Source organism: Bicyclus anynana, chromosome 1 (assembly GCF_947172395.1).
Source record: "Bicyclus anynana chromosome 1, ilBicAnyn1.1, whole genome shotgun sequence".
Classification (NCBI taxonomy): Eukaryota; Metazoa; Arthropoda; class Insecta; order Lepidoptera; family Nymphalidae; genus Bicyclus; species Bicyclus anynana.
Window position 1 is genome coordinate 1,654,645 of NC_069083.1, and position 26,578 is coordinate 1,681,222.

At 37.5% G+C, this 26,578-nt stretch overlaps 4 protein-coding genes across 7 annotated transcripts; 3 read left to right on the plus strand and 1 right to left on the minus strand.

Moving 5' to 3' along the window:
* Positions 1–754: 754 nt before the first annotated feature.
* On the plus strand, positions 755–3,263 carry LOC112054226 (unconventional prefoldin RPB5 interactor-like protein). 3 transcript variants are annotated; one of them, XM_052883633.1, is made up of 5 exons: positions 755–912; positions 998–1,241; positions 2,029–2,632; positions 2,765–2,874; positions 3,073–3,263. In XM_052883633.1, the coding sequence occupies exons 1-5, from the start codon at positions 883–885 to the stop codon at positions 3,231–3,233; spliced, it is 1,149 nt and encodes a 382-aa protein (XP_052739593.1). In that variant the 5' UTR covers positions 755–882; the 3' UTR covers positions 3,234–3,263. The 3 variants fall into 3 exon arrangements, with proteins under 3 accessions (XP_052739593.1, XP_052739585.1, XP_052739589.1); XM_052883625.1 differs by having other exon boundaries at positions 2,765–3,263; XM_052883629.1 differs by having other exon boundaries at positions 998–1,115; positions 2,765–3,263.
* Positions 3,264–3,580: 317 nt separating this feature from the next.
* LOC112054227 (28S ribosomal protein S29, mitochondrial) lies at positions 3,581–10,457 on the plus strand. Of its 2 annotated transcripts, XM_024093933.2 has the most exons (8): positions 3,581–3,814; positions 4,243–4,456; positions 5,504–5,596; positions 6,200–6,345; positions 7,420–7,580; positions 8,164–8,305; positions 9,225–9,317; positions 10,224–10,457. In XM_024093933.2, exons 1-8 carry the CDS (start codon positions 3,737–3,739, stop codon positions 10,410–10,412), a joined length of 1,116 nt encoding a protein of 371 aa, XP_023949701.2. In that variant the 5' UTR covers positions 3,581–3,736; the 3' UTR covers positions 10,413–10,457. The 2 variants fall into 2 exon arrangements, with proteins under 2 accessions (XP_023949701.2, XP_052739608.1); XM_052883648.1 differs by lacking the exon at positions 4,243–4,456 and having other exon boundaries at positions 5,494–5,596.
* Positions 10,458–10,939: 482 nt separating this feature from the next.
* LOC112054228 (ATP synthase subunit g, mitochondrial) lies at positions 10,940–11,536 on the minus strand. The gene is made up of 2 exons (XM_024093934.2): positions 11,375–11,536; positions 10,940–11,262 (listed from the first exon to the last, which is right to left on the minus strand). Exons 1-2 carry the CDS (start codon positions 11,409–11,411, stop codon positions 11,003–11,005), a joined length of 297 nt encoding a protein of 98 aa, XP_023949702.1. The 5' UTR covers positions 11,412–11,536; the 3' UTR covers positions 10,940–11,002.
* Positions 11,537–12,608: 1,072 nt separating this feature from the next.
* LOC112054225 (dolichyl-diphosphooligosaccharide--protein glycosyltransferase subunit 2) lies at positions 12,609–26,226 on the plus strand. Its single transcript, XM_024093929.2, has 10 exons — positions 12,609–12,769; positions 13,550–13,725; positions 14,282–14,550; positions 15,297–15,458; positions 15,851–15,998; positions 16,929–17,365; positions 19,111–19,258; positions 20,529–20,676; positions 24,475–24,699; positions 26,038–26,226. The coding sequence occupies exons 1-10, from the start codon at positions 12,757–12,759 to the stop codon at positions 26,175–26,177; spliced, it is 1,866 nt and encodes a 621-aa protein (XP_023949697.2). The 5' UTR covers positions 12,609–12,756; the 3' UTR covers positions 26,178–26,226.
* Positions 26,227–26,578: the final 352 nt, after the last annotated feature.

Here is a 26,578-nt window from a genome sequence, read left to right on the forward strand (position 1 = left end):
TTGACTTCTTTATGTACATTTTTATTGCTTCTTACGAAATTATTTAGCTCATCAGTTCTTGCTTTTAATTTAGCTAGTTCTATGGGTGGCTTAGTTTCTCCTACTTGTAGGGCCACAGGGCTTGATATTTTCTTTCTTTTTTTCGGACGGTCTTCTACCGGCGGAGTATCTTTTGTACTCAAATTGCTAGGGTTTTCATCGTTTAGCTCCTGGTCTGTTTCAAAAAGCGGGTAGAATGTATACTTTTCAGGTGGTGTTCTGCTGATGGAATCTCTTCTAACAAATGGATTTTCCACCTCTTTAAAATTTTCATCTTCCGTGTCAACGTCTCCTTTTTGAGTAAAGCGATAGCTGCCCCCCCCAGATACGGTGGGGCTGACTGATAAATCAGTGAGGGACTCTCCGCGGCGTAAGTCCGCCGCGGTACCCTCCTGGGGTACATGAATTTTACTATTCGCTTCCATTTTGTTTTCTGGCTGAACTACAGCTTGCTTTTTCTGTCGGGGTGAAGTCCCCTAGGCCGTGTCTTTCGGGACTTGAGGCACGCCCATGCCTGCTGGTTTTGGTTCGCGCCGGGTATTTGGTTTCCCGGTGCCACCCAAGACTGGGAGGCATTCCCCTATCCACCACCCGGGGACGCGCCTGATGGGAGGTCCAGTAACTCCACACAAGTCTATGGCTCTACGATATCTATTAATCTGTGGCTCTAAGACTGTGGTTGTCTTGTCTCTCTTGTCTCCTGAGTAAATATGTTCCTTGGTCTTGTCTGATAATATACTCTTTGTTGTCTGTTCTGTTTTTGTTTATTTAGTATGAAAGTTTTTGTAATTTTATTTTAAATACTACTGTAGTTTAGTTTAAATTACGAAAGCGATTTTAGCAATGAATATTCTTGATGATATCTATAAAAATGTAGTGTATTTTTAATAAAACATTAATGTTTAAAACCATCTGTATCATTTTTGTATATTCTAACCTAACATGTAATATTTTTTAGAGTTTACAACGGAGCGAGAAGAATATTAAATTTTGGGAAGAATACTTGCAGAATCTGACCTCGCTTGACTTTAGTGTTTACTCAGACAAACTGTCCGTGCCAATATTAGTGCCAATAGGTAACAAGATCTTGTTTAGGGGATCTTTGAAGCATACAAATGAAGTTACTGTTGCTCTTGGTGCGGATTACTTTACTAAATGTTCTGTAAAACAGGCTGAAGTATTAAGACAACATAGGATAAAAGGTAATCTTGTACTACTCTTGAGTTTACCTTCATATTATCCAAAGTGCTTTTCTCTATTATTGTTTGTAAACAGGGTAATAAATGTCTCAGTAGTCCAGTGGTGAGCCTGATCCTGGGTTTAGTTTTGGGTAGGCTTTTGAAACAGAGTTTTTTATTGTTCTGAGATATTTATCTCAGTCTAGAACTTGAATGTTGATAATGTTACACCCCTGTGTCTCGGAAAGTGGTGGGTCAGTAAAAGTAAGCTGATGATAGTAAAAAGTGCATAATTATGAATACAAATATAGTGGTATATAAACTTTTTTGTGTGTCTGAGATGAATCACTTGCATTTTGTGGTTTTGTATTTCTATAAAGACTTATTTGATAAATATGTGGCATTAAATAATTTATGATACTAGCATGTTATTTTAAAGAAAATAATCAGTTTAGTTTTTTACTTGAGACTGAATTTCAGATGCACCCTGCTTATTAATTTACCTACTTAAGTTATAATTTAATGGAAAACCTTCACACTACATTTAAATACTGCTTCTACTTTGATTCAAATCTATAAACTACAGGTAGGTAAAATTTGCCAGTATTGACACTATATCCCAAAATTATGTTTTTTGTTGATACACACATGTGGTTTATTAGTGTACTTATTGGGTAATAAAAATTGTACTGTAATAGATTTAGATTGAACTTTGTCATTCCACTTCTCAGATGGCTTTTTAATGCACCTACTTGAACATAAAACTGTCAATATAGTAACACAAAGCTATTGATGTCATTATGTTTCACAGATGCAAAGTGCAAACTCGAGACACTTAATAAAGAAAAAGAATACCTTGAAAGTCAAATATCTTTTGGGAAAGGAACTATTCATGATAATCAAGGTCAAGATATTATTGAAGAATGTAGTGAAGAGGAAGACAAAGTTTGGAGAGAGCAACATAGAGAAAAAGTTAGAGAATATTACCAAAATAAGAAAAACAAAAAATCTGAAAAAAGTCCTATTTCTGATGAGGATTTATGGTCAAGATTGGAAGAACTTGAGCTTCAGGAGGAATTGGAAAATGAACTGTCTCATGATGGCAATCAGCGAGAACTAGACGATAGTGACGCAAATGTATATGACTCATTTATAATCAAAGAAGATGATGTCAGTAATATTCCAGTGGATCAAACGACTGAAAGACAAGATGTACCACACATTACTCACAACTTTCCAAAGAATACTTCAAAAGTAGATTTGCTACTTCAAGTGATTGATAGACAAAAAATGCTTGAGGAAAAATTGTCTGAATTGAAAACGAGAGACCGTGTTGAAACAAAAACAGAAAGTGATCTAATGTCTAGGCTGGATGAGATGGAACAAATTGATGAATTGGAAGATGAGATGAACAGGTAAACAACAAAAAACAAACACTAGTTTATACTTTCCGTTTTTGTAGTAAAATTCAAATCAAATTATGCAGAATATTAATACAGATAATTTTTTCCTAAGGTTCTTAATTAATATATTGAAATCAATTTCAGGTTAGATGAGATTATTGATGAAGATGATGAAGAAGTAACAAATGATTCTGTAAAAAGTGAAGATACTACAAAAGTTACCAGAAGTGTTTCCTTTGCTGATCAATATGATGGTAAAACTATAGAAATAAATTTCAAGCATTCAAATATTGGAGGTCCTGAAGAAGATTATGTAGAAGAAAAGGGCATTACAAAACCAAGTGACATTTACAAAGCTTATTCAACATTATTCAGCAATGAAACGAGTTCCATATTGAAAAAATCTAAATATGATGATAAAATAGATAATGTATGTGAACATGTTGTTACAGATCCCATTAAAGTGCCTCAACATGTTGGTCATGTAGATGATGTGAAGACTATCGTTGTTAAAGATGTAATTGAAAGATCAGATAATAATGAAAATAAAGTATGTTATGATACAAGACCAACAAGCTTATTCAAAAAAAAGAGACAGCAACAAAAATCCTAATGCATAAATAAATATGTGATAGTAAAATAAGTATTTAATTTTTCTGAAAATATAAAAACGCCTTTGAAGTTAGATATTGGCCCTTTGTCCTTACTATTGAATTAATAATGTTCAAGTCATAGCCCATACTCTATAAATGTATGTTATTGAAATATTTTATTAATTACAGCAGACCAAATTATATACCTGCAAAAAAACTCTTCTAAAAATGACCATTTAAGATCACTGGGCACTGGCTCTAAGCCGCTAACAAACTCAAACATAATAACATACGATTTATGTCGTTCGTCGAGGGCTATTTCTATGATGTCGTTATTTGGGTATTCTCTGTGGCACTTTGTTATTCTTTTACTGTCATCAAGTGTCAGTGTCAGCGCAGATGAAATTTTTAGGTTATAATTATACAAATACAAATAATTTCAGAGTTATTGAGTTTTGAAGGATTTTTACTTTAGTTATAAAAATAATATAAGAAGTGCATTTCATAACTAATCACGCTGACGATGCTATCACGTAATATAAGATTATTAAGCCGAAGATACTCTCAAGCGGTTACATTCAGAACAACTGAATCTTCACCTGTAAGTAGTTTTATAAATACTGTGCAGACCATTGTGGTTTCACCAGCGTATTTGCCATTTTTGTGGTACTTGCTGATAATGCAGCTTTCCATTGATGAAAGAATTTTTAAAATCGGTCTAGTAGTTTCGGATAATTATTACAAATAAACAAACATGAACCATATAACCTTTAATTTAATTTAGATGTTAGATAAAATTTTATTAATAAATAATATTACTGAGCCAATAAACCAAACAAGGAAGAAATAATTTTATTGGAAAATTATCACCTTAATTCACTACATTTCAATAAAAAAAATTTAATAAAAAAAATCTAAAAATTCTGTAAATTTAATCATATGGAAAGACTAATATAGTGATTAAATTAACATAATTTTTAGATTTACATTTTATATTCTATGTAAATAATACTCACACTATGCTTTTAGACACAGCAAAATGAAAATCAAGTAGGCTTATTCTACACTATGAACAATGATGTATGCAAGCAACTGTTTGCCCACGGCGGTTTGCCAAAGAGCTTCATGAAGCAGACAAAGACTTTCACAGAGACTGCACTGATGGTCCGGCTTCCAGCTCTTGATATCATTGACTGCATTAAGGTCACAGACTTAAACAAACCAGTTGTCAGATATGTGCTATGTATCCTTTTTTAATATAAACTAGCTGACGCCACGCGGTTTCACCCGCGTGGTTCCCGTTCCCGTAGAAATACAGGGATAATATATAGCCTATAGCCTTCCTCGATAAATGGGCTATCTAACACTGAAAGAATTTTTCAAATCGGACCAGTAGTCTTAGAGATTAGCGCGTTCAATCAAACAAACAAACTATTCAGCTTTATTATATTAGTATAGAGGAGTTCTGAATTTTCTACTCTTGGAAGGCTTGGCTTCGGTTGTAAATCTTAACAAACAGAAACATGTTTATTAACTACCAACAGCCACCCACCTATGCAGTATCCTATGCAGTTTCACCTGCATAGATTTTGTGGAAATACTAGGAATAAATATAGCCTATGTTACTGGGTGAAAGTGTAGCTCTCTATTAGTAAAATATTAGGAGCGTTTGAATCCTCTTTACTTTAATTTTAGGTTTTTGACTAATAATAATCCATTATCTAATAGCATTACCTGACAATTCAAAAGTGCTAGTAAACTAAGCATAATAAAAATAAATGAATTTTGACTTTGATTTTTTATAGAAAATGAAAAATTCCTTTTTGTTATACATATAGATATGTAAAGAAACAAGCAATTTGTGCTGTCTTAAGCCAGATTTACATTTGTCTGATGTGTTGTGTTGTGACACATCAGAACAGAATCTGTATCATACATTTTGTGTGCACATCAGAAGCCATCACGACACGTCACAACACGTAAGTGTAAACATGCTAATATAAAATGTATGATACCGATTCTGTTCTGATGCGTCACGACACGACACATCAGACAAATATAAATCTGGCTGTACATACAAAGCCAAACTGACTCCCTGCAAATTGAGATATATTCATAATGCACCAGCTCACCAATTTATTTTAGTAATAAGAATCAAGTATTCAGATTATTTGATAAATATGTACTTAAAATAAGATATTGGTTCATACAGTGTGAACTGTAGCACAAAAAGCAATCTAATGTCCATTTTTTTTAACAATTTGTGAAGTTCCTTAGCAGTATCTTGCAGATGGTGAAAAAGGAGCCGGAAAGTCATTGACGCTTGCTCATTTGTTGCATTTTGCACATGAAGATGGCTTTTTGATTGTACATATACCTTGGGGTGAGATTTTATTTAAAACTAGCGGACGCCCGCAACTTCGTCCCCGTGAAAGTAGTAAACTTTTAAGTACCCCTACCCTACTCCTTCCCTACCCTACCCTACCCTTTCCCTACCCTAGTCTCTACCCCTACCCTACCCATTAAGGCTACACACGCGATGGAAGCTTAAAAAATGGAGTAACATCTCCCGTTTTCCCAACATTTCCCTTCACTGCTCTGCTCCTATTGATAGTAGCATGATGAAAAGTATACTGTAACCTGCCCAGGAGTATGAAGAATAATTGTACCAAGTTTCGTTAAAATCCGTCCGAGTAGTTTTTGTTTCTATAAAGAACATACAGACAGCCAGACCAACAGACAAAAATTTTACTGATTGCATTTTTGGCATCAGTATTGACCACTAATCACCCCCTGATAGTTATTTTGGAAATATATTTCATGTACAGAATTGACCTCTCTACAGATTTATTATAAGTATAGATAAAAATCAAAGTTCTATGTCTTTGACCTTGGTCTAATCACTGCACATAAATTATTCATTACATTACAATAAAAAAAGTTCTAACTATAGATTTACTTAAATTTTTCTTTTAATTTCTTATAGTGTCGGATTGGCTGCGAAGACTACCTAGGGACAAAGAAATGTCCAACTCACAAAGTCGGGAAGGCTTTGTAGACATACCCCTCGATGCTGCCGCTTGGCTGTTACACTTTAAAATGCAGAATCAAGTGCTATTGAAAACAGGTGATGTGAGTATCAAAGTCTGTATTAGAAAGGTTTAGGTAAACTGCTGCTGTACCTGGCAGCAACCAGTATTGGAGGGGATATCTAGTCAGTGGCGATCACAATAGATTGGTAACGGTCAACGTGATACAGGACCTCAAGAAGACCTGCAGAGCCGCGACATCAAGAAGAAGAAGGTTTAGGTAAATACTTTGTCAAGGTTTTGTGTGAATTGGTTAAAATATAACAATAAGTGTAAGAAGTGTCAGAATAATTTTATGTTAAAAGGGCTAGAGGTATCTTCAGCATAGTCGCCAACATCTGGTACTTAAAAGATAAAAACAACAAAATTGCTGATAGATTAATAATATCGATTATGTACACTGCACCCCAAATAAACTACCCGTGATGTTGATTAATGTTGTTCAATTAACTTTGATTAATCATTGTGTAATACAAATTTTCTCAACTTCCGATCTTTGTCGGTTTTTGCAACTGAGACAAAGGACTCGAGGCGATCTGAGGTTCGAGAACAAAATGGTTCGTTACACTACTCAGGTTACTTCACACTTTGTCTCTATCCTCGATTATCAGTAACAGTCAAGCTATCTTTATATAGTCAAATTTTCTGTCAGTAGATATTGGATAGAAGCAGGCGTTACTTTGCGGAAGTTCATCATGATTATATAATGATTAATTTATTTTGCTATCATCCGCGAAAAGTCGACGAACCCATGCGACTCAGGAGATGTTGACTCTACAACGTGCAATTGCACGTTGTAGAGTCAACATCTCCTGAGGATGCTCCGCTTTCGGGGTGAAACGTACGTAGAGAGTATTTTGTCGGACCTGGGTGACGTTGTCGCATGGGTTCGTCGACTTTTCGCGGATGATAGCAAAATAAATAAATCATTATATAATCATTTCTGTCAGTAGGTTATTGTGGATACTTCTTATCTGCATCATAACTCTCAAAGTGTGAAGAAAGATAGATTTTCTTAACTTTAGTAAGCAAAATGGCGGATAGATAGGTTATTGTAAACGGCCGTAAGTGTAGTTGCTCGTCGTCGATTACTGTACTTGAGGCCATATAATTTCAGTTGAAAACGTCGAAGGAGTACGTGTGGAGCAAGCGCGAGAGCACGCCCGCTGGCGCGCCGCTGGCCGAGCTGGTGGAGCACGGGATCGCGCGCGTCAAGTACGCCTGTGACGTCATCGATGTGCTCCTTAAGGAGATTAAACTGCTTTCTAACGCCAAAAAGTATGTATTGTTCTTATATTGATTACTAAATACAACACAACATGACAGGATCCACACAGATAAATCTATAATAGGCAGATAGAGCGTACGGAACACGACGGTGTCGTAGCCGCTCCAAATACAAGATTCAAACACGAATACATTATCGAGTCAGACGTCAGTACGACACGAAGCGTCACATCAGTAACTTTCAATATTATGCAAGAAAAACGGCGTCTTATGTTTTTAAATATTTTAAAAACATAAGACGCCGCCGTTCACAAAAACTAAAAAAATAAGATGGAGTATTTTTTTATTGATTATTATATTATATTATTATATTAATTTACGTAATTGTTATTATAGTGTTAAATGAAATACAAATTACGAAAAAATTTTGTTTATCCGGATGTCAAGAAGACGCGTGACGTTTGTTTTTTTAAAAGGGTTTCACCGGCTTCACCACGCTGCTTGTAACTATTCACTCTGTATGATGTACACTCTCCAAAATATGAATGCCTTTTCTCTCACGTCAGATTAATTGGCGTACACAATACAGAGGGATTTTTAAGTTTTAAGCTCACATGAAGAAAATTTGTTTCAGATGCAAGACTTTTGTAGCAATAGACGGCTTCAACAGTTTCTTCTACCCGCTAACGCGTCTCAGCACACCAACTAAGAAGAAGGTAGCGCCGGAAGAAGTCAGCCTCACCGCGCCATTCATGGAGATCACTAAAAATGACTGGGTTGGTGACTAAAATCATCATCATGATCATCATTATCGCCATCGTCATCATCATCATCGCCATTGTCATCGTCATCATCATCGCCATCATCATCATCATCATCATCATCATCATCATTTTCAGCATATTTTAACTACCCTAAATATTTGTCAAGATATTTTTTTAAACTAGCGGACGCCCGCGACTTCGTCCGCCCTTAGACCTCTTTAATCCAGCCCTTACAGTAGTATCGCTGTAAAAATGGAGTAACTTCTCCTGTTTTCCCAACATTTCCCTTCGCTGCTCTGCTCCTATTGATTGTATTGTGATGAAAAGTATACTATAACCTGTCCAGGAGTATTTTACTGATTACATTTTTGGCATTAGTATCTATCACTAATTACCCCCTGATAGTTATTTTGGAAATATAGATTTGACCTTATATCTTTTTTTTATATGACTGGTCATATAAAAAAAAGATTCACATTTCCCTGTAGCTATTTTTTTTTTTGAAGGCCTCCGTGGCGCAGTGGTATGCGCGGTGGATTTACAAGACGGAGGTCCTGGGTTCGATCCCCGGCTGGGCAGATTGAGATTTTCTTAATTTGTCCAGGTCTGGCTGGTGGGAGGCTTCGGCCGTGGCTAGTTACCACCCTACCAGCAAAGACGTATTGCCAAGGGGTGTGGATTTTCATCCTCCTCCTAACAATTTAGCCCGCTTCCATCTTAGACTGCATCATCACTTACCATCAGGTGAGATTGTAGTCAAGGGTAACTTGTAAAGAATAAAAAATAAAAAAAAAAGCTAGTCGGAAAAGACTATGTCAGGAGTGGGTATAACAATAGTACTGCGAGCGGGGATCAAACCACAACCATTACCATTGAGCTGTTAAGGTTCTATTAGTTAACAATGCAGTATCATTAAAATTTTATCTTTCAGACTAATGGTGCCATAGTAGTGACTACAGATCAACTTGCTGTACCTGAGGACAGACAAGAGAACTACTTGCCCAAATATTTACTTTATCAAAAGGTAAACATTGATTCTATTAGTGTCTCAAATATCTCGCCATGTTGTAGAAAAAAAGTTTTTTTTTTCCATTAGTTCAGAGCCCTAAAAATGCTTGTGGTAATCAAGGAGGATCAAATTAAGGGTTTCTATATCTCTAGCCCATTATTAAATGTTCCCAATATTTTGGAATAGAATACTTTAAGCCAACCCAAAAACAAAGCTTAGGACTTTAACGACGCGCGGGGTGTTACCCTGCCACCGCGCCCCTACGCCACCACTGATACCTAAAATCTAGTATTGCGCAAATTTACGCACAATGTTTTGAAACATAATGTATTTATTGTACTGTACCAAACATTTTAAGTATTAGGTATAAATAATAATCTATACTAATGTCAGAAGGGAGAAAGATTTGATTGTTTGTTTGTATGTTTTGAATAAGCTCTGGAACTACTGATCTGATTTGAAAATTCTTACACTATTGCAAAGCTACACTATCCCTGAGTGCTATTGGCTATGTTTTATCCCCATATTCCTACAGGAACGGGAATCACATGGGTGAAACCGTGCAGCGTCTGCTAGTAAAATATAAATACCTCCCACACTGATTTTAAAAGATCAACTATTGAGTTTATTACTGGTTGTTCTCTGGAGAACCTTTCGAACCGGTAAAAAGGTGGTAATAATCAAACTTGATGTTTGAAAATGCTTGAAAACTAAGCCTACTTGAAATCTAACCAGTAGAAAACTATTATTAACATGCTGTCTTTTCTACTATGTTGCCATTGGTGTTGTAGAATTATTGCAAAATAATCTCAGTACAATGTGCCATAGTCAAGAAGAAGAAATAAACAAATTTTGATTTGATTTGACACACTTTAGTAAGTTGAAAACTTGAATATATTGAAATGATATTTTGTATTACAGGGTTTTGAGCACCTAGACCCGTTTGTGCCAATGGAAATAGGCAGATACACCGAGAGAGAGTTCTTGTCGTGTGCCAGCTACTACAGAGACAGGCTCTGGTTGCGAGGGCCTCCTGAGCTAGAAAGTGAACTCAAACTGGCCAGTGCTTGCAATCCTTACAATTTTATGGAGCTGTGTGCGCCTTTGTAATTAGTCTTTATTAGTTATTAAATAATGTGTAGTTAAATTATTAAATTAGTTTTATTTTATTACCTAATTGAAATTATAATTGCAGTATAAAAAGTAATATTGTTATGAGGTAAACATATCCCAGTGAAGTTAATATTTGCTGCAGTTTGTCATGTTACAATGTCAGTGTGGACTACAAGTTTCAGTTTGTACATGCTATGCCAGCAGTATTGTCAAGCAATTTAATGTTCAAGTAGGATAAAGTACCAGTCAGGAGTGTAAAGGTTGAATCACAGCCTTTCCATGTCAGCACTTTCATCTTACACTGAATACCATAATCATGTAATTTTTTTTAATTAAATAAAAACGACTTCCTGGTTAAGTTAATGTATTAAAGAAATATCTATTACAATCAAATTAAGCAATAAATTTATAAAATTTGTATTTCACAGAATTCTATGGCACTTAATGAAATTGATAGTTAACAAATTAGTAAAGTTGAGTAAACAAAATGATTAAAAAAAAAAAACAAGTAAATAACAAAACGGTTGTGTTTTAATAATTTACTTTGCCATAATATACATTATTATCTACAGTACAGTAACAGGATCTTAAACTTTGTAGCCAACAATGTGGCGTTTTCCAATGCATTCACCCACATAGAACCAGAAGACCACCTCCATTCCCACCAGCGTGTTGAGTGTCGCTTGCTTCACTGTTAAGTTCTTCCACGCCCCTGACCTGGCGTTGGACAACAGTTTGCCGATACCAGCTCTGATCTGTGGGATATCGCTAAGTTTGGGTGGAGTCAGTTCCACTTTGGCGTACTGCAAAAATATATTGAACTTGGGCTTCGCTGCTGTGATAGCCGCTGTAAAAAATATTATAATAGTTTAATTTATTACAATAAAAACATAACCTTCAATGCAAATTACATAATACCAAACTAATACAAAAAAATATTATACTACTGTCTAACTTACAGTTGACCAGAGACGGTAATTTAGCAGCGGCAGCCATGGTTTTTTAATGCAGTTAATTAATTAAGTAAAACAAATGAAGGCCTGTAAATAATGAATAATCGGACTTCAATATACGAATTTTAATTTTATGAAGTAAGAAATCCCACAGACAAATAATCACACTCACAGCAGCACAGAACCACAGAACACTAATACAATACTCCTAGCACAGAGCACTAATACCTCAGACCAATTATTGTATAGGACCTGCCTCGCTAGACATTACTTTTCTGTCAAAGTATATGATCAACGATCTATTCCGATTATTAAAACTGTCTCTATAGAATTGATGTTAAATAGTTATAACTTATAATCGTGTTCGTCGGTTAAAGAGCTCCGTAAAAATACCTTTATGTGTAATTGAATGGTGTAAAAAACGGGCAAAAACGTCTTGTTTAGTATAAGATATATACCAAATCTAAGCTCGTTTTCCTCGGAAAATGACAGACAATTTTGTTCGTGACAATGAGTGCGATACAGGTCCTTCTATAATTGGTCTGAGACTAATACTCACAGATTATTAGATACCAAAGAATATATACTCCAAATTCCAATCCAAGGTGAAGTGAATCTAAAATCTATATCATAGATAATCTTTTCTATGATGTCAAAGATTTATGAAAACGGTGGATGTAGCAGCGACATTATTTCCGCATACGAAATATTTTTGAGTTAAGTCAGCAGCAGATTTAAATGGAGATTTGTAATTTTATTTTTTTCATCGAGTTTTAATAAAACACTTACTTACTTTTAAAAATAAAATATTTAATATTTTAAATCAAAAATATTTCATATACGTTGACGGCCTCCGTGGCGCAGTGGTATGCGCGGTGGATTTACAAGACGGAGGTCCTGAGTTCGATCCCCGGCTGGGCAGGTTGAGATTTTCTTAATTTGTCCAGGTCTGGCTTGTGGGAGGCTTCGGCCGTGGCTGGTTACCACCCTACCGACAAAAACGTACCGCCAAGTGATTAAGCGTTCCGGTACGATGCCGTGTAGAAACCGAAAGGGGTATGGATTTTCATCCTCCTCTTACCAAGTTAATTTGTAAAGAATATAAAAAAAAAATGTCGCTGCTATGGCCAAAATTTTCGCAAATGTAGATTAACTTCTTCCCTTGGAGTTTATATTCTTTGGCTAAAACTTACTTTGCGGTTTTCTTGTCTATGGAATGCTACGTCGAACTTAAACGTCAAATTGACAGTTTGACAATTGAAGAAAAATGGAAACCGGCGTTCAAATGATATGAATAAAATAATTTTTCCAATATTAAAAGAACAATAACATTAATACATTGAACTTTAAAAAATACGGAGGCTAACTAGTTTTCTATCACAATTAAAATGATTCGTTATCGTAAGTATTTACCAAGATTTACAATTCGAAGAAGATTAGTTTCGCAAGCGTGGTTAAAACAATACTTGAAAGCAAATTTAGTAATTCGTGGCTAGTATTTTAATGAAATAATTGCTAAATTCACGTAAATTTATATATTTTTTTTTATATCTTAACCTGTTCATGGGCTTGTGTATAAGTTTAAGGCCACGTCATTCTTTGCGTACCCGGCGTATATCGTATCCTAAACAGCTTAATATCTTTTTATAATACTACATTAATATTACGGTGAAGCATACATTTTTCCTTTAATTTTATGTTAAAGTTATAATTGATGGGATACCAAACAGATGGGCTACCTGATAAAAAACCATTGGATTTAAACAGAGTAACACATCACCGAGCGTGCAAAGAACACGCCCTACAAAGTGTCCTCCATCCTGAGTAGTTGTTAGCCTCATGTGCCTCTAACTACACTGGCAACCATGTCTAGAAAACAGTAATGCCAGTTGATGTTAGAAAAAGTATTGTGATGATACTTCTTTGTATGCCGAGCTATGTCCAAAGAGGACATTGTTGTACAAGTAGATATAGTTAATATGATTATTTTAAATTTTATAAACAAACAATACAAAATTTAGTAATTATAAAATGACCTGTTACCTTAATATTTAATTTGTTTGTTGGGAAACCGTACACATCGAGAAGGGCTTAAGTATAGGTGTAATTCGAAAAATCAAACCTCTAACTGCTAATGTTGTTAATATATTTTTAATTAACTTGGTTCTTTTAACATTTCAGTGTTACCAGTGTTAAGTTTAGTAGTTGTAAGTAATGCAATACTTCAAGGAATAGTTGATGTCAAGAGGTTACAGGGAATTCTGGAAGAAGGTGTGAAGAGCAAGGATATCAGCACACTATACTTCTCTCTCAAAGGCCTTAAGTTGCTGAATGCTAAAATTCCTGATGTCTGTGATGTAAGGAAACACTTTGGTGATTTACCCTTATGTTGATTATTTATTCTTTACTACTGGACCCAGTTAAGCTTCGCTTCAGACTTATATGTACATCTTCTTTACCCTTACACTACCCTAACCTTAATCTACCCCTACCCTACCTCTACCCTATGTTATTTTTAATACCACCAAGAATATGTGTACAATGTTTCATGACAATCGGTTGAGTAGTTTTTGTGTGAAATGGTAACAAACATTCCTACTTGCACATTTATATTATAGTAATAAGGCTCTGCTAGTAGGACATCCAGTACTATTACAGTTTTAAACAGATTTTTAAGTGGATTTAAAGTAGCTTACATACTATTTTAGACCATAATATATGTATCTTTTTTTGTTGATGTTACTGATTTGACAGATTATGCAAAGAAAAACAATGGCCTTGTTCTGGAATTATAAATAGTGAAAATAAATACAAGTTAGAATTGTGTTGTTCAACAAACTTGTTGAATTTTTGACATTTTTAAATTAAAACTTATGACAGGAACTGTTACACATTTTTAATAATGCATTACAGGTTATAACTGCAATGAAATGGGATAGTGATAATATTGAACAAGTATTTCATCTTGCTACTGCAGCAGAACTGGCAGGTTGTCAGAACTTCCTTAATCCAGATATTCTGGCACCGCCAGTGGCTGTTCTAGACAAGGATAATGCCAGCCTGGCGGACACATATCATGCTATATATACTATGAAAGCAGTGGGCAAAGGTGCAGTGTATGAAAGAGAGAGTGCCTTGAAGAATCTTATCCAGGTTTTGAAGAAAGATGACACTCCAGCTAAGTATGTAGCTTATGTTGTTTATAGTATAATATTTGCAGTAGTGTGAAGTAGTAATAAAGTTTATGATTGATTCATTATTAATTGTAAACCTGATGAAATTGCATGCTAGGTTTGGAGGATGATTGTATGTGCACTGTGACTTACTTTGCTAACTACATTCAACATTCAGAAACACTTTTAAACTTCATGTTAACTGTATCTTACACAAACAAATACATGTGGCCAGCTCACTTGAACAATCTGTTTTTGTTTCTTATAGCACTTACTGTAACTTCCAAGAATTTTCCATTAATAAATCAATAAATACCATATTTTATAGTCTGTGCGCTGTAGCTTGGTGCGGGTGACAGTTGCTGTATGATGTTCATAATACATACTATTATTGTGAATCGTGGCAAACTTTCAAGAGTAAAATGAACTGTCACCTGCACCTTGCTACAGTGTACGAGCTATAGATTAGATCATTATTGACAGACAGCGTAAACTTGAGGTAAAGTCACTCGATTTAATGACAAACTCGCTAAAGTATCGACATCACATAGCTTTGATTGGTTTAGCTTGCTTTCCATACAATAATACACTCTATACAGAGTTACAACCACTCTCTATAACGACAATTAACTAATAAAAAGTACCTTTTAAGTTGCTGAAACCGTGAAAACCATACAGCTGTCTACATTTTTTTGTCACTTTAATAATGAACTTGACTGTCGGCTGAAATGAAATGTAATGTAAACCTTTAACAGCTATGCCTACTTGTTTGCCCTGTGTGAGCACATGGGCTGCCAAGCGTGGACCGCCATGCATGCAGAGAGTGCACTGCTCGCTGCGGACGAGACTGATTCCAAGATGCTACACTTCGACGGAGGCCTGCCTGTCACATCTGCCATCTTGTCTACTATTATCAGGTTAGCAATTCATTAACATAACAACATTAACTTTGCTTATTTATTAATGTATGAGAGAGAAAAAAAAATTCAAAATACAGTAATTATTGGTATACAATATTATATTATACATATATTTATGTGTATACAATATATAAAATTGGTAAACTATGAAAATAATCTATTGAGCCAAGTGAAATTGTGACATAATTGTAATGCTAGAAGTACTAAAAGTAGGCTCTATTAGGGTAGGGTAGTAGGGTAGGTATTTACCAAGAAAAATAGCTGAAAATCTGCTCTAAAATATACCTACATTTTATAATAATTTTATGATTAGGATAAAGATATGTTATTTGTGTTGTAATATAAATTAATGATGAAATATATAATAACTAATTGTCTGTGTATGCTAGATCTCACAAATTCCTCAAGAAGCCGTCCCCGCTGACGGAGGAGCAGCGCTACAAGTTCGGCGCGTACCTGCTGTCGCGGCGCTCCGTGACGTCACCGCGCGGCGCCGCGCTGCTGCTCGACGCCGCCGTGCATCTCGCCGATGAACAGGTATACACTCAAATGCATAGCACCTTTCTAACTTCATTTAAATTTGAATGAACTAACACTATTGTAAACAAAAGAAATGTTATTTGTTTATTTAATTATTTATTTGGTCCACCAGTGACTGTTGCAGCATTTACACAATTACAATCTAAAAAAAAACACAAACACAAGGCTCTGCACAATCAAATGAAGGTAGACACGGCATGCACATTTCCATAATATTAAAACAAATTAAGGATTACATAAAATCAGTTTACATAAGAAAAAAATACATTTTACAGTAACAAGAAAAAGAAACATTTTACAACTACTATTTGAATATATAGTATATTCAAATAGTAGTTGTAAAATGTATATAGTATATTCAAATAGTAGTTATATTAAATAGTAGTAGTAAAATGTTTCTATATAAATAATACAAAAAATAAAATGAAATTGGTAAAAACAAAAAGAAAAATTAGTTTAGTAAATCTGTTCAAATACATAGAAGAAAGAAAATATCTTTATCAATACACTAGCCCAGCGTTTCCCATCAGGTGGGTCGCGACCTGGCACTGGGTCATCAAAAAAAAAAATACCAAGTTGCAGCATTACAGAGGCAATGCTGTGACTTTAAATAAGTACTAGGAGATGGTCAATTTTATTTCTTGACTAACGAGACAATAATGATCGCTCGACGGGCGGATTGTAGATATTATGGGTCCAAAAAAGGAGGAGTATTAAATTTACCGGGTTACAGTAGAATAAAGTTTGGGAAAAGCTGCACTAGCCGACTGTGTCGCACGGCATTGTATAAGTACTTCGCAAAGTTCGCCCCGTCATAATACGTGTGTAGTTACCCACTTGGGACTTTATCTTACCACTTCACAATTTATTACTTGACACCAGACAATTTACTTCTAAGTGATACTATAATTTTAAACTTGTTTGCAGCCAACTCCAATCTGCGTGGTATTCAAAGACAAGAAATACATCACGGCTGACTATGATACCATCGAATTCTCAGTAACTGATCTCATAGGCAGACCCGTTCCCAACCTGAAACCCGAGGAAGTTGTGGCCCAATCGGGAACACGATTAGCCGATGATGTGGTTGTTCTGTCGAAGCAACCTTTGAGTCAGAAACCGAATGAGCAGACAACTTTCATACTTAACCTGAGTAAGATTAAGGCTCAACATGGCTTGTACAAGATCTCCCTGAGCGTGGGCAGCAAATCAGCTAACTTCAACGTAGCGGTGCTGGGTGAGATTCAAGTGGCGAGTGTTGAGATTGGTATCGGGGATGTGGACGGCACCACCAGCCCTAAGCTGACCACTGTGGCGTATCCCAACAAACTCGCCGAGAAACTGCAGGCGGATCATTTGCAGAAGTGAGTTTATTTATACTGATAACAATGTAATAAATTTTTTTAAATTTTCCAGGCCTGAGTTAGCAGAAACATATGTAAGACTTGTGCCTTTTTTGGTACAGTAAAAATAACAAATTATAACTCATATAAGTGGACTGAAATAGATCCAATTGTAATGAGATTAACATTCTGGTTTCCTAGAAATCGTACATAGGACATTTTCCTAAAATTTGACTACTGAATTTAGCAGAAAATATATTTTTTTTAATTTTTGATAATCAATCGGCAAACGCCGCCTCCAAACGTTTCCATTCAGATCTGCCACTCTGTTCCACATCACTCCAGCTACTTCTCCGATATCATTGTCCCATCTCTTCTGCAGTCTGCCTCTTTTCCTTTTACCATCTCTGTGATACCATTTTGACACTTTCTTACTCATTTTGACACTTTCTTACTCCATTAGTCATGTCCTTGTATCATGTGACATGCCCATTTCCATTTGAGTCTTCTAATTTTCAGTATGACATCTATTATTTTCGTTTTATTTCTGATGAAACTGGTTTTAGTCTGATCTCTTGACACTCAGCATACTTCTCTCCATAGCAAGTGTTGGCAAGTGGCGAATTTGTTTGTCATTTCTTTAGTCAAAGTCCATGATTGGATTTTGACTCAAATGTTTATTACTGTGTTGTTATGTGGACTGTCTTTAAAACTTGAAAAAAACAATTTATCTTGGATGAAACTGTGTTTTAGTCTGATCTCTTGACACTCAGCATACTTCTCGCTATAGCGTATTGGCAAGTAGCGAGTTTTCTTGTCATTTCTTGAGTCTAAGTCTATGATTGGATTTTGACTCAAATGTTTATTACTGTGTTATTATGTGGACTGTCTTTAAAACTTGAAAGAAACAATTTATCTTGGATGAAACTGTGTTTTAGTCTGATCTCTTGACACTCAGCATACTTCTCGCTATAGCGTATTGGCAAGTAGCGAGTTTTCTTGTCATTTCTTGAGTCTAAGTCTATGATTGGATTTTGACTCAAATGTTTATTACTGTGTTATTATGTGGACTGTCTTTAAAACTTGAAAGAAACAATTTATCTTGGATGAAACTGTGTTTTAGTCTGATCTCTTGACACTCAGCATACTTCTCGCTATAGCGTATTGGCAAGTAGCGAGTTTTCTTGTCATTTCTTGAGTCTAAGTCTATGATTGGATTTTGACTCAAATGTTTATTACTGTGTTATTATGTGGACTGTCTTTAAAACTTGAAAGAAACAATTTATCTTGGATGAAACTGTGTTTTAGTCTGATCTCTTGACACTCAGCATACTTCTCGCTATAGCGTATTGGCAAGTAGCGAGTTTTCTTGTCATTTCTTGAGTCTAAGTCTATGATTGGATTTTGACTCAAATGTTTATTACTGTGTTATTATGTGGACTGTCTTTAAAACTTGAAAGAAACAATTTATCTTGGATGAAACTGTGTTTTATTCTGTCTGATCTCTTGACACTCAGCATATTTCTCGCCATAGCATATTGGCAAGTAGCTAGTTTTGTTACTGTGTGGACTGTATTTAAAACTTGAAACAAACAATTTATCTTGGATGAAACTGTGTTTTAGTCTCATCTCTTGACACTCAGCATATTTCTCGCCATAGCGTGTTAGCAAGTAGCGAGTTTTGTTACTGTGTGGACTGTATTTAAAAGTTGAAAGAAACAGTTTATGTTGGAGGTTGTGGTTAGACTAACAGCACACTGTTACAGAGTGAGCCTGAAGTTCTCGGTGCGCGACAAGTTCAACAAGGCGGTGCTGGTGCAGCAGGCCTTCGTGCGCGTGGCGCCGCTCGCCGGGCCCGAGGAGGCCATCTACGTGGCCGAGCCCGACAACACCAAGACGTACAAAGTCGATCTGGTAATGTAGCATTATATCTATCTTCTTCTTAGAGTGCCTCTCCATTACTGAAGGTCGGCGGTCAGCTTTCTAAACTTTTCCTTGTCCATGGCTAGGCGGAAAAGTTCTTCGACGGGCTTTATGCCAGTCCACTCCCTTATATTTATACTGTATATTATATTATTATATCTATACTATTTATGAAATGTAGACTTGTGATTTTTTTTTATTCTTTACAAGCCCTTGACTACAATCTCGCCTGATGATAAGTTATGATGCAATCTAAGATGGAATCGGGCTAACTTGTTAGGAGGAGGAGGAAATCCACACCCCTTTCGGTTTCTGCACGACGTCGTACCGGAAAGCTAAATCGCTTGGCGGTACGTCTTTGTCGGTACGGTGGTAACTAACCACGGCCAAAGCCTCCCACCAGCCAAAACTAATTATATACTTACTAGCAGACCCGTTCAAGCTTAGCTTTGACGTTAGCACTTAAGTCTTCCCTACGCTACCCTATTCCTAGCATACTCTATCTTTCAAATTGAATCAAACATAAACTATACAGTGTGAAAATTTGATTAAAATAAGAAGTATAAGGAATCCGTCGCAGACAAACAATGTTAGACGTAATTTATTTTTATTAAGATATAACTATGTGTGTATCTCCCACATCTTTTTACATACATTATATATATATATGGGATCTTTACCCTGATAATTTCCGTCCGAGCTTGTGGGATAATTCTCGGACAGTGTGCATTAGAAACTCTTTATATCTTTAATTTTCTTGGACAGACAGACCTTTACCATCGCATTAAATGTAAATTGTAAACAAATGAGCATAACATTGGACAGACATTACCATCGCATTTATAACATTAAGTCAAAATCAAAAATCATTTATTTCAAGTAGGCTCAGTTTACAAGCACTTTTGACACGTCATTGGACTTGTCTTGTAAAGATTATACCACCGCTAGCAGGTTCTGCTGAAAAGAAAACCGGCAAGAAACTCAACAGTTGCTCTTTTTAAAAAATCAATTATTAATCCTACTTCCTACTTATGTATGTTGATTCCTCTTTTACGCTACGGCTACTGAAGCGATTTGGCTGAAATTTGGAATGGAAATAGATTTTACTCTGGATTAACACATAGGCTACTTTTCATCCCGAAAAAATCCACGGTTCCTGCAGGATTTGTGAAAAACTGAATTCCGAGTGGACGAAGTCGCGGGCGTCCGCTAGTTATTAATGTAATATAATACGAATGTGTTTCAATTTGGTTTGTCGTAGAATGTAGCGGCGGTGTCGAAGCACCTGAGCCACGCGAGCGGCGAGTACTCGCTGACGCTGCTGCTGGGCGACAGCGCCGCCGCCGCGCCCGTCGCCTGGCCGCTGGCCGACCTCGCGCTGCACTTCGGCAAGGACGCCGCCGCCGTCGGTCAGTACTGCGGTCACCTACTAACTTCGACCATTAATAACAGGACCTGCCTCGCTAACCGTTACCCCTCTGGCAATCAATGATCAATGATCTAACGAGCTTATAAAAACTGTTGCTGAAGAATCGATGTTTCATTGTTGTAATCGTTTTCGTCGTGTCGTCATCATCATCATCATCATCGTTTAGTAAAAGTTGGAGTAACGTTTCATTTTTAAGTATTTCGACCTTAATTTTACAAATTTGTAATAAAAACAATTTCTAAAAACAGATCTCATTGATTCTTTTGACAGAACAGCAAAAAGTCGATCAAGTAATCGAATATTCTATGTATATATTCTGTGCATAGTCTAAGCCATGAGTTGGTTAATCTGTGTAAAAAATACGCGTGTGTGTATTGCCAGTCAAATTTATAGTTGTGTGTAGTGTATGGACACAGAATATATTTAGCAGTGTTAAATATTTTCGATGTGTGAGTTTACCTCGTCCCCCTCAAAAACGACAGACTTTTTTGTTGGTGAATTTAGGCGCGAAACAGGTCCATAGTCTAAATAGTCAAAGTCTACTAAATACTAACTTTTTTAACCGACTTCCAAAAAGGAGGAGGTTCTACGTTCGGCTGTATGTATGTTTTTTTTTTTTTTTTTTTTATGTCCAGCGATAATTCCGTCAATTATGGACCGATTTTGAAAATTCTTTTTTTGTTTTGTAGGGTTTACTTCCAGGGTGGTCCCATTTTTTTCATGTCAGGATCTGATGATGGCATGCTGGAGAAATTGAGGGGAACTTTCGAAAGTTGTAGAGACGGCTAGTACGTTTGTTAGTGTTTCCATAAGGTATTTGAAACCACTACAACTTTATGAAGGTTTGGAGTTGGTCTGATGATGGAGCCGAAACACAGACAATGGAACTCGTCAAGGATTTACAGCAGTCACCTTTTGTTTGGGCTTGATTAATTTGTATTGATGAGTACTTTCCACCTATATGGGTTGTGACTGTATTAAGGGTCTGGTGATGAAGACGAGGGACAGTGAAGAGAACTCCTCGACGGTTCACAGTAGCTACCTTGTGTTTGGACTTGATAAATTTGTATTGATGAGAACTTACCACCTCGATGGATTGTGACTGTATTAAGGGTCTGATGATGAAGACGAGGGACAGTGAAGAGAACTCCTCGACGGTTCACAGTAGCTACCTTGTGTTTGGACTTGATAAATTTGTATTGATGAGAACTTTCCACCTAGAAGGATTGTGACTGTATTAAGGGTCTGGTGATGAAGACGAGGAACAGTGAAGAGAAATCCTCGACGGTTAACAGTAGCTACCTTGTGTTTGGACTTGATAAATTTGTATTGATGAGAACTTTCCACCTAGATGGATTGTGACTTTATTAAGGGTCTGATGCTGAAGACGAGGGACAGTGAAGAGAACTCCTCGACGGTTCACAGTAGCTACCTTGTGTTTGGACTTTATAAATTTGTATTGATGAGAACTTTCCACCTAGATGAATTGCGACTGTATTAAGGGTCTGGTGATGAAGACGAAGCACAGTGAAGAGAACTCCTCGACGGCTCACAGTAGCTACCTTGTGTTTGGACTTGATAATTTTGTATTGATAAGAACTTTCCACTTAGATAGGTTGTGACTGTACACACGCAGTGGGTATGTAACACTAAAAATAAAAAAAATAAAAATTTTAATAAAAAAAATTCAACCGACTTCCAACTCAAAAAATAACTTTAACTAAAAAGCAAAAAATAACATCCTACCTATGTGCTACCTTCTGATCAGTTTGAAGGCGGTGCCAAGCCAGTATCGTGTTTTAATTAAAGCTGTTTCTGGAATAACCACAGAAATTTTGTAGTTTAAACGTATTTAATTAAAACATCACTGGCTTGGCACCGCCTTCAAACTGATCAGAAGGTAGCACATAGGTAGGATGTTATTTTTTGCTTTTTAGTTAAAGTTATTTTTTGAGTTGGAAGTCGGTTGAATTTTTTTTATTAAAATTTTTCTATTCTAGAATCAGTTGAAGCTTCCCTATTGAAGTAACTTCTTTACGCACGCTTGACATGGGGAGAAAAGTGTAATCGGGTGAGACTTAAGATGCGTGCTGCCATCTACACGAGTGAAACCACAGAACAGACAACGATAAAAGCTTACGCTTTTAGCAATAGAAGTAACAAGGGGGCGTGGCCCGCGTACACCCGGGTGTGCGGAACATCGCAAGCGTGTCCGCGCATGTACTAGCAGTCTTGTTTTGTTCTGTGACAAAAGGAATAAATAATATTCAACTCTAAAGTAAGGGTAGTATTTCATTTTTCACTAAATATTAAACAGCCATTTAGGCCACGCCCCCGGATACGCTGGGTACAATACAAAGAATTGGCACTTTATAAATCTAGTTAACCTCTTATATCAGTGAGTGAAACAGTGTTTGTTGTTTTAAACTACCAGCAGATGGTGTTCTTAGAGAACTTTGAAACAATCCCTTTTGGTTCACTTCAAGAACCTGTTGCCATGCAGTTACGCTTGAGGCTCATAGATGGCGCTTTGTTTTTCATTTTAAAAGAAGTTTTACTTCAGTTGTCTGGTCCAAAGCAAGTTCGTTTTTTTAAATAAACCCTACATAAACTACTTGCAAAGATTTTCGAAGTTAATTAAATACAATAAGGTGTAAGCAACTCTTATAATTGTTGTTGATTTCTGCGCTCGAGTAAGGACTCAAAGCGATCCGTGATTTAAACACGAAGCGCCTAAACTACACGGGTCACTTCAGGCATTTATCAGTGTTGAAGCGAGTAGTGTATTTGAGGTTTCTTCCTTCTAGCAGGCCGTTGTGTTCATCGGTGTAAGTCCTCGGTGAATTCATTATTTGAAACCATAGAGAATACATTTTTGTTGAGTTGCCAATAGGAGCATAGCTTAATTTTTTTTTTCTTTTTTCCTGACTGTGTAAGTGCCGTAGGCTCCTTATGGGACCTTAGCGGCGTCACCGGGGGGTTTGGGCGAGCGCAGAAGCATCGCCTGATGGAGCCCGAAGGCAGAAGCAGAGTAGACGGGCGGAACGACTCTCTAAGGGCGTCTCCTCTGAGACTTCGACCTCGGCTTAGAGGGCCGTTCGGGAAGGGTGTTTTGGCCTGAGTGTATCAGTCCGGGTGATCCCGAGTGAGTTAAAAAGCTCACGTCTGGGTGACGTCAAATATAGGGGACGTCGTCTTCGCCGGCGAAGACGCTGTGTAGCTTGTGTTGCCTGGGAAGCATTGTCGTTCGTTATGTCAGCGTCAGGATTGTAAAGGACGTTTTTTGGGCGTCTAGATCTACAATCAGCGTTGGTATCGGGTATTGGTAACTAGTTGGTTGGGGTGGGTGGCGGCTCCTTCAAAATAAGTTTTCGAGAGTCGTTTAATATATTGGGCTATTATGGGGAGATCTAGGTCTCTATGTAGGTCGTTATTGCGCACAAACCACAGAGCGCCCGTGACCTGACGCATGAATCGGTTCTGTATATTGGATTGACGGCCTCCGTGGCGCAGTGGTATGCGCGGTGGATTTACAAAAGGGTTCGATCCCCAGCTGGGCAGATTGAGATTTTCTTAATTGGTCCAGGTCTGGCTGGTGGGAGGCTTACGTACCGCCAAGCGATTTAGCGTTCCGGTACAATGTCGTGTAGAAACCGAAAGGAGTGTGGATTTTCATCTTCCTCCTGACAAGTTACAAGTTAGTCCGCTTCCATCTTAGACTGCAATCATTACTTGCCATCAGGTAAAATTGTAGTCAAGGGTTAACTTGCGCACGCAGGGTCGGCGATGCAGTCGGCGCGCGGCCACCGCGGCGCGCTGGACGAGGTGGCGCACACGTTCCGGTCGGCGGAGGCGCGGCCGGCGCGCGCCGTGTCCGACGTGTTCGCGTGCGCGTGCGCCGCGCCGCTGCTGCTGCTGCTGCTGCTGTGGGCGCGCCTCGGCCTCAACCTGTCGCTGTTCCCCTGCTCGCTCAGCGCGCTGCTGTTCCACGCGGCGCTCGGAGGTACGCACAGACGCTCGTCATCGTCACTGACACCCTCAGACTAATTAGATAAATACCTGCCTCGCAAGACATTATTTTTCTGTCAAAGTATATGATCTACGATCTTATGCGATTATAAACACTGTCCCTATAGAATCGATGTTTAACAGTTTATAATCGTGTCCGTCGGTTAAAAACCTCCGTAAAAATACCTTTTTGTGTAGTTAAATGGTGTAAAAAACGAACAAAAACTGCTAGTTTAGTATAAGATATGTGTAAAATCTAAGCTCGTTTTCCTTAGGAAATGGCAGAAAATTTTGTTCGTGAATTTGGGTGCGATACTAGTCCTTATGTATTTAGTCTGAGCTAACACCTCATCACCTCACTGTTGAGCACGAATCTCCTCAGAATTAAAGCTAACCTCTCTTAATACACCACGCCAGCGTGCGCGCACGATAATGGCGGCGCAATTATGTTGCCAGCATTAATGATCTCTTTTATCACACAAGAGACAAATAGAGATACATGAACACGACAAAATGGCGGCAATTTTGATTAGTTCCGATTTTGGCCACGCGCTACTTATCTTGCGCGCACTATATAGCAGACTGTTTCTTCAAGAGTAAATCTCAGGTATGCAGGTTTCCTTACAATGTTTTACTTAACCGTTGAATCACACTAATCGACCCGGGGAGAATAGTTGCATGCTATGGCACAAATACCACCATCATAATGTACGTGGACCATGGGATGCAACTGTGCAATCTGAGGAGGAGGAGAAATTAGCACGTTCGAAAAAACAAACAAACTCTTTATAACATTAGTATAGATACAGGAATTAGGAAATATCTCCAGCTGATCCCAGGACTTGTAACCCTGGCTGCAGGTTAAAAAGATCCTTTCATAATGCATTAAATAGACAAATTTCGCTTCATCCGTTTGGGATACACGGTACCACAGAACAGGCAGACACGTCAAACTTCATCATTATCAACCCATATTCGACTCACTGCTGAGCTCAAGTCTCCTCTCAGAATGAGAGGGGTAAGGCCAATAGTCCACCACGCTGGCCCAATGCGGATTGGCAGACTTCACACACGCAGAGAATTAAGAAAATTCTCTGGTATGCAGGTTTCGTCACGATGTTTTCCTTCACCGTTTGAGATACGTGATATTTAAATTCTTACAATGCACACAACTGAATAGTTGGAGGTGCATGCTCCGGACCGGAACCCACAGCCGGAATCGGAGGCAGAGGTCATATCCACTGGGCTATCACGGCTCACGTCAAACTTATAACACTTGTTTTTGCGTCGGGGGTTAAAAAGTGAACCCAAGTGATCGATCACCCTCGCGCAGGCTCGCTGTCGCTGTACGGCGTGCTGTGGCTGCAGCTGTCGATGTTCGACACGCTGCGCTACCTGCTGCCGCTCGCCGCGCTCACCTTCCTGTCCGGACACCGCTTGCTGCGCCGCCTCGCCGCCGACAAGACGCGCTGACGTGTTCAGTTCATTTAATATTATAAATAAATTAATGTAATTAAAATAATATTTGGTGTTTTAGTTTAAATGCCTTTTAGCACGCCGCCACCGAGCACTAGAAGCGGCGATTTGTATGCTCCAGTGTACAGGGACGCTTACTTGATGGTTCCTCACCCGTTGTGAAAAATAAACAGACTTACCTGAATCTTACATCTATCTGAATCTATATCTATACTTACTGAAAACCGACGCGAATGTAGACTAGCGTATCTCTAGACTCACGAGGGAAATAATCGTGTCACGGGTTTACTTACCGACTCGTAAATTTATGGGGTTACTAATAACTAGTGTAGTAATAGTATATAAATGCATAAAAATTACAAATTCAAGTTTACAGTAATATTTAACTTTCACTGGTC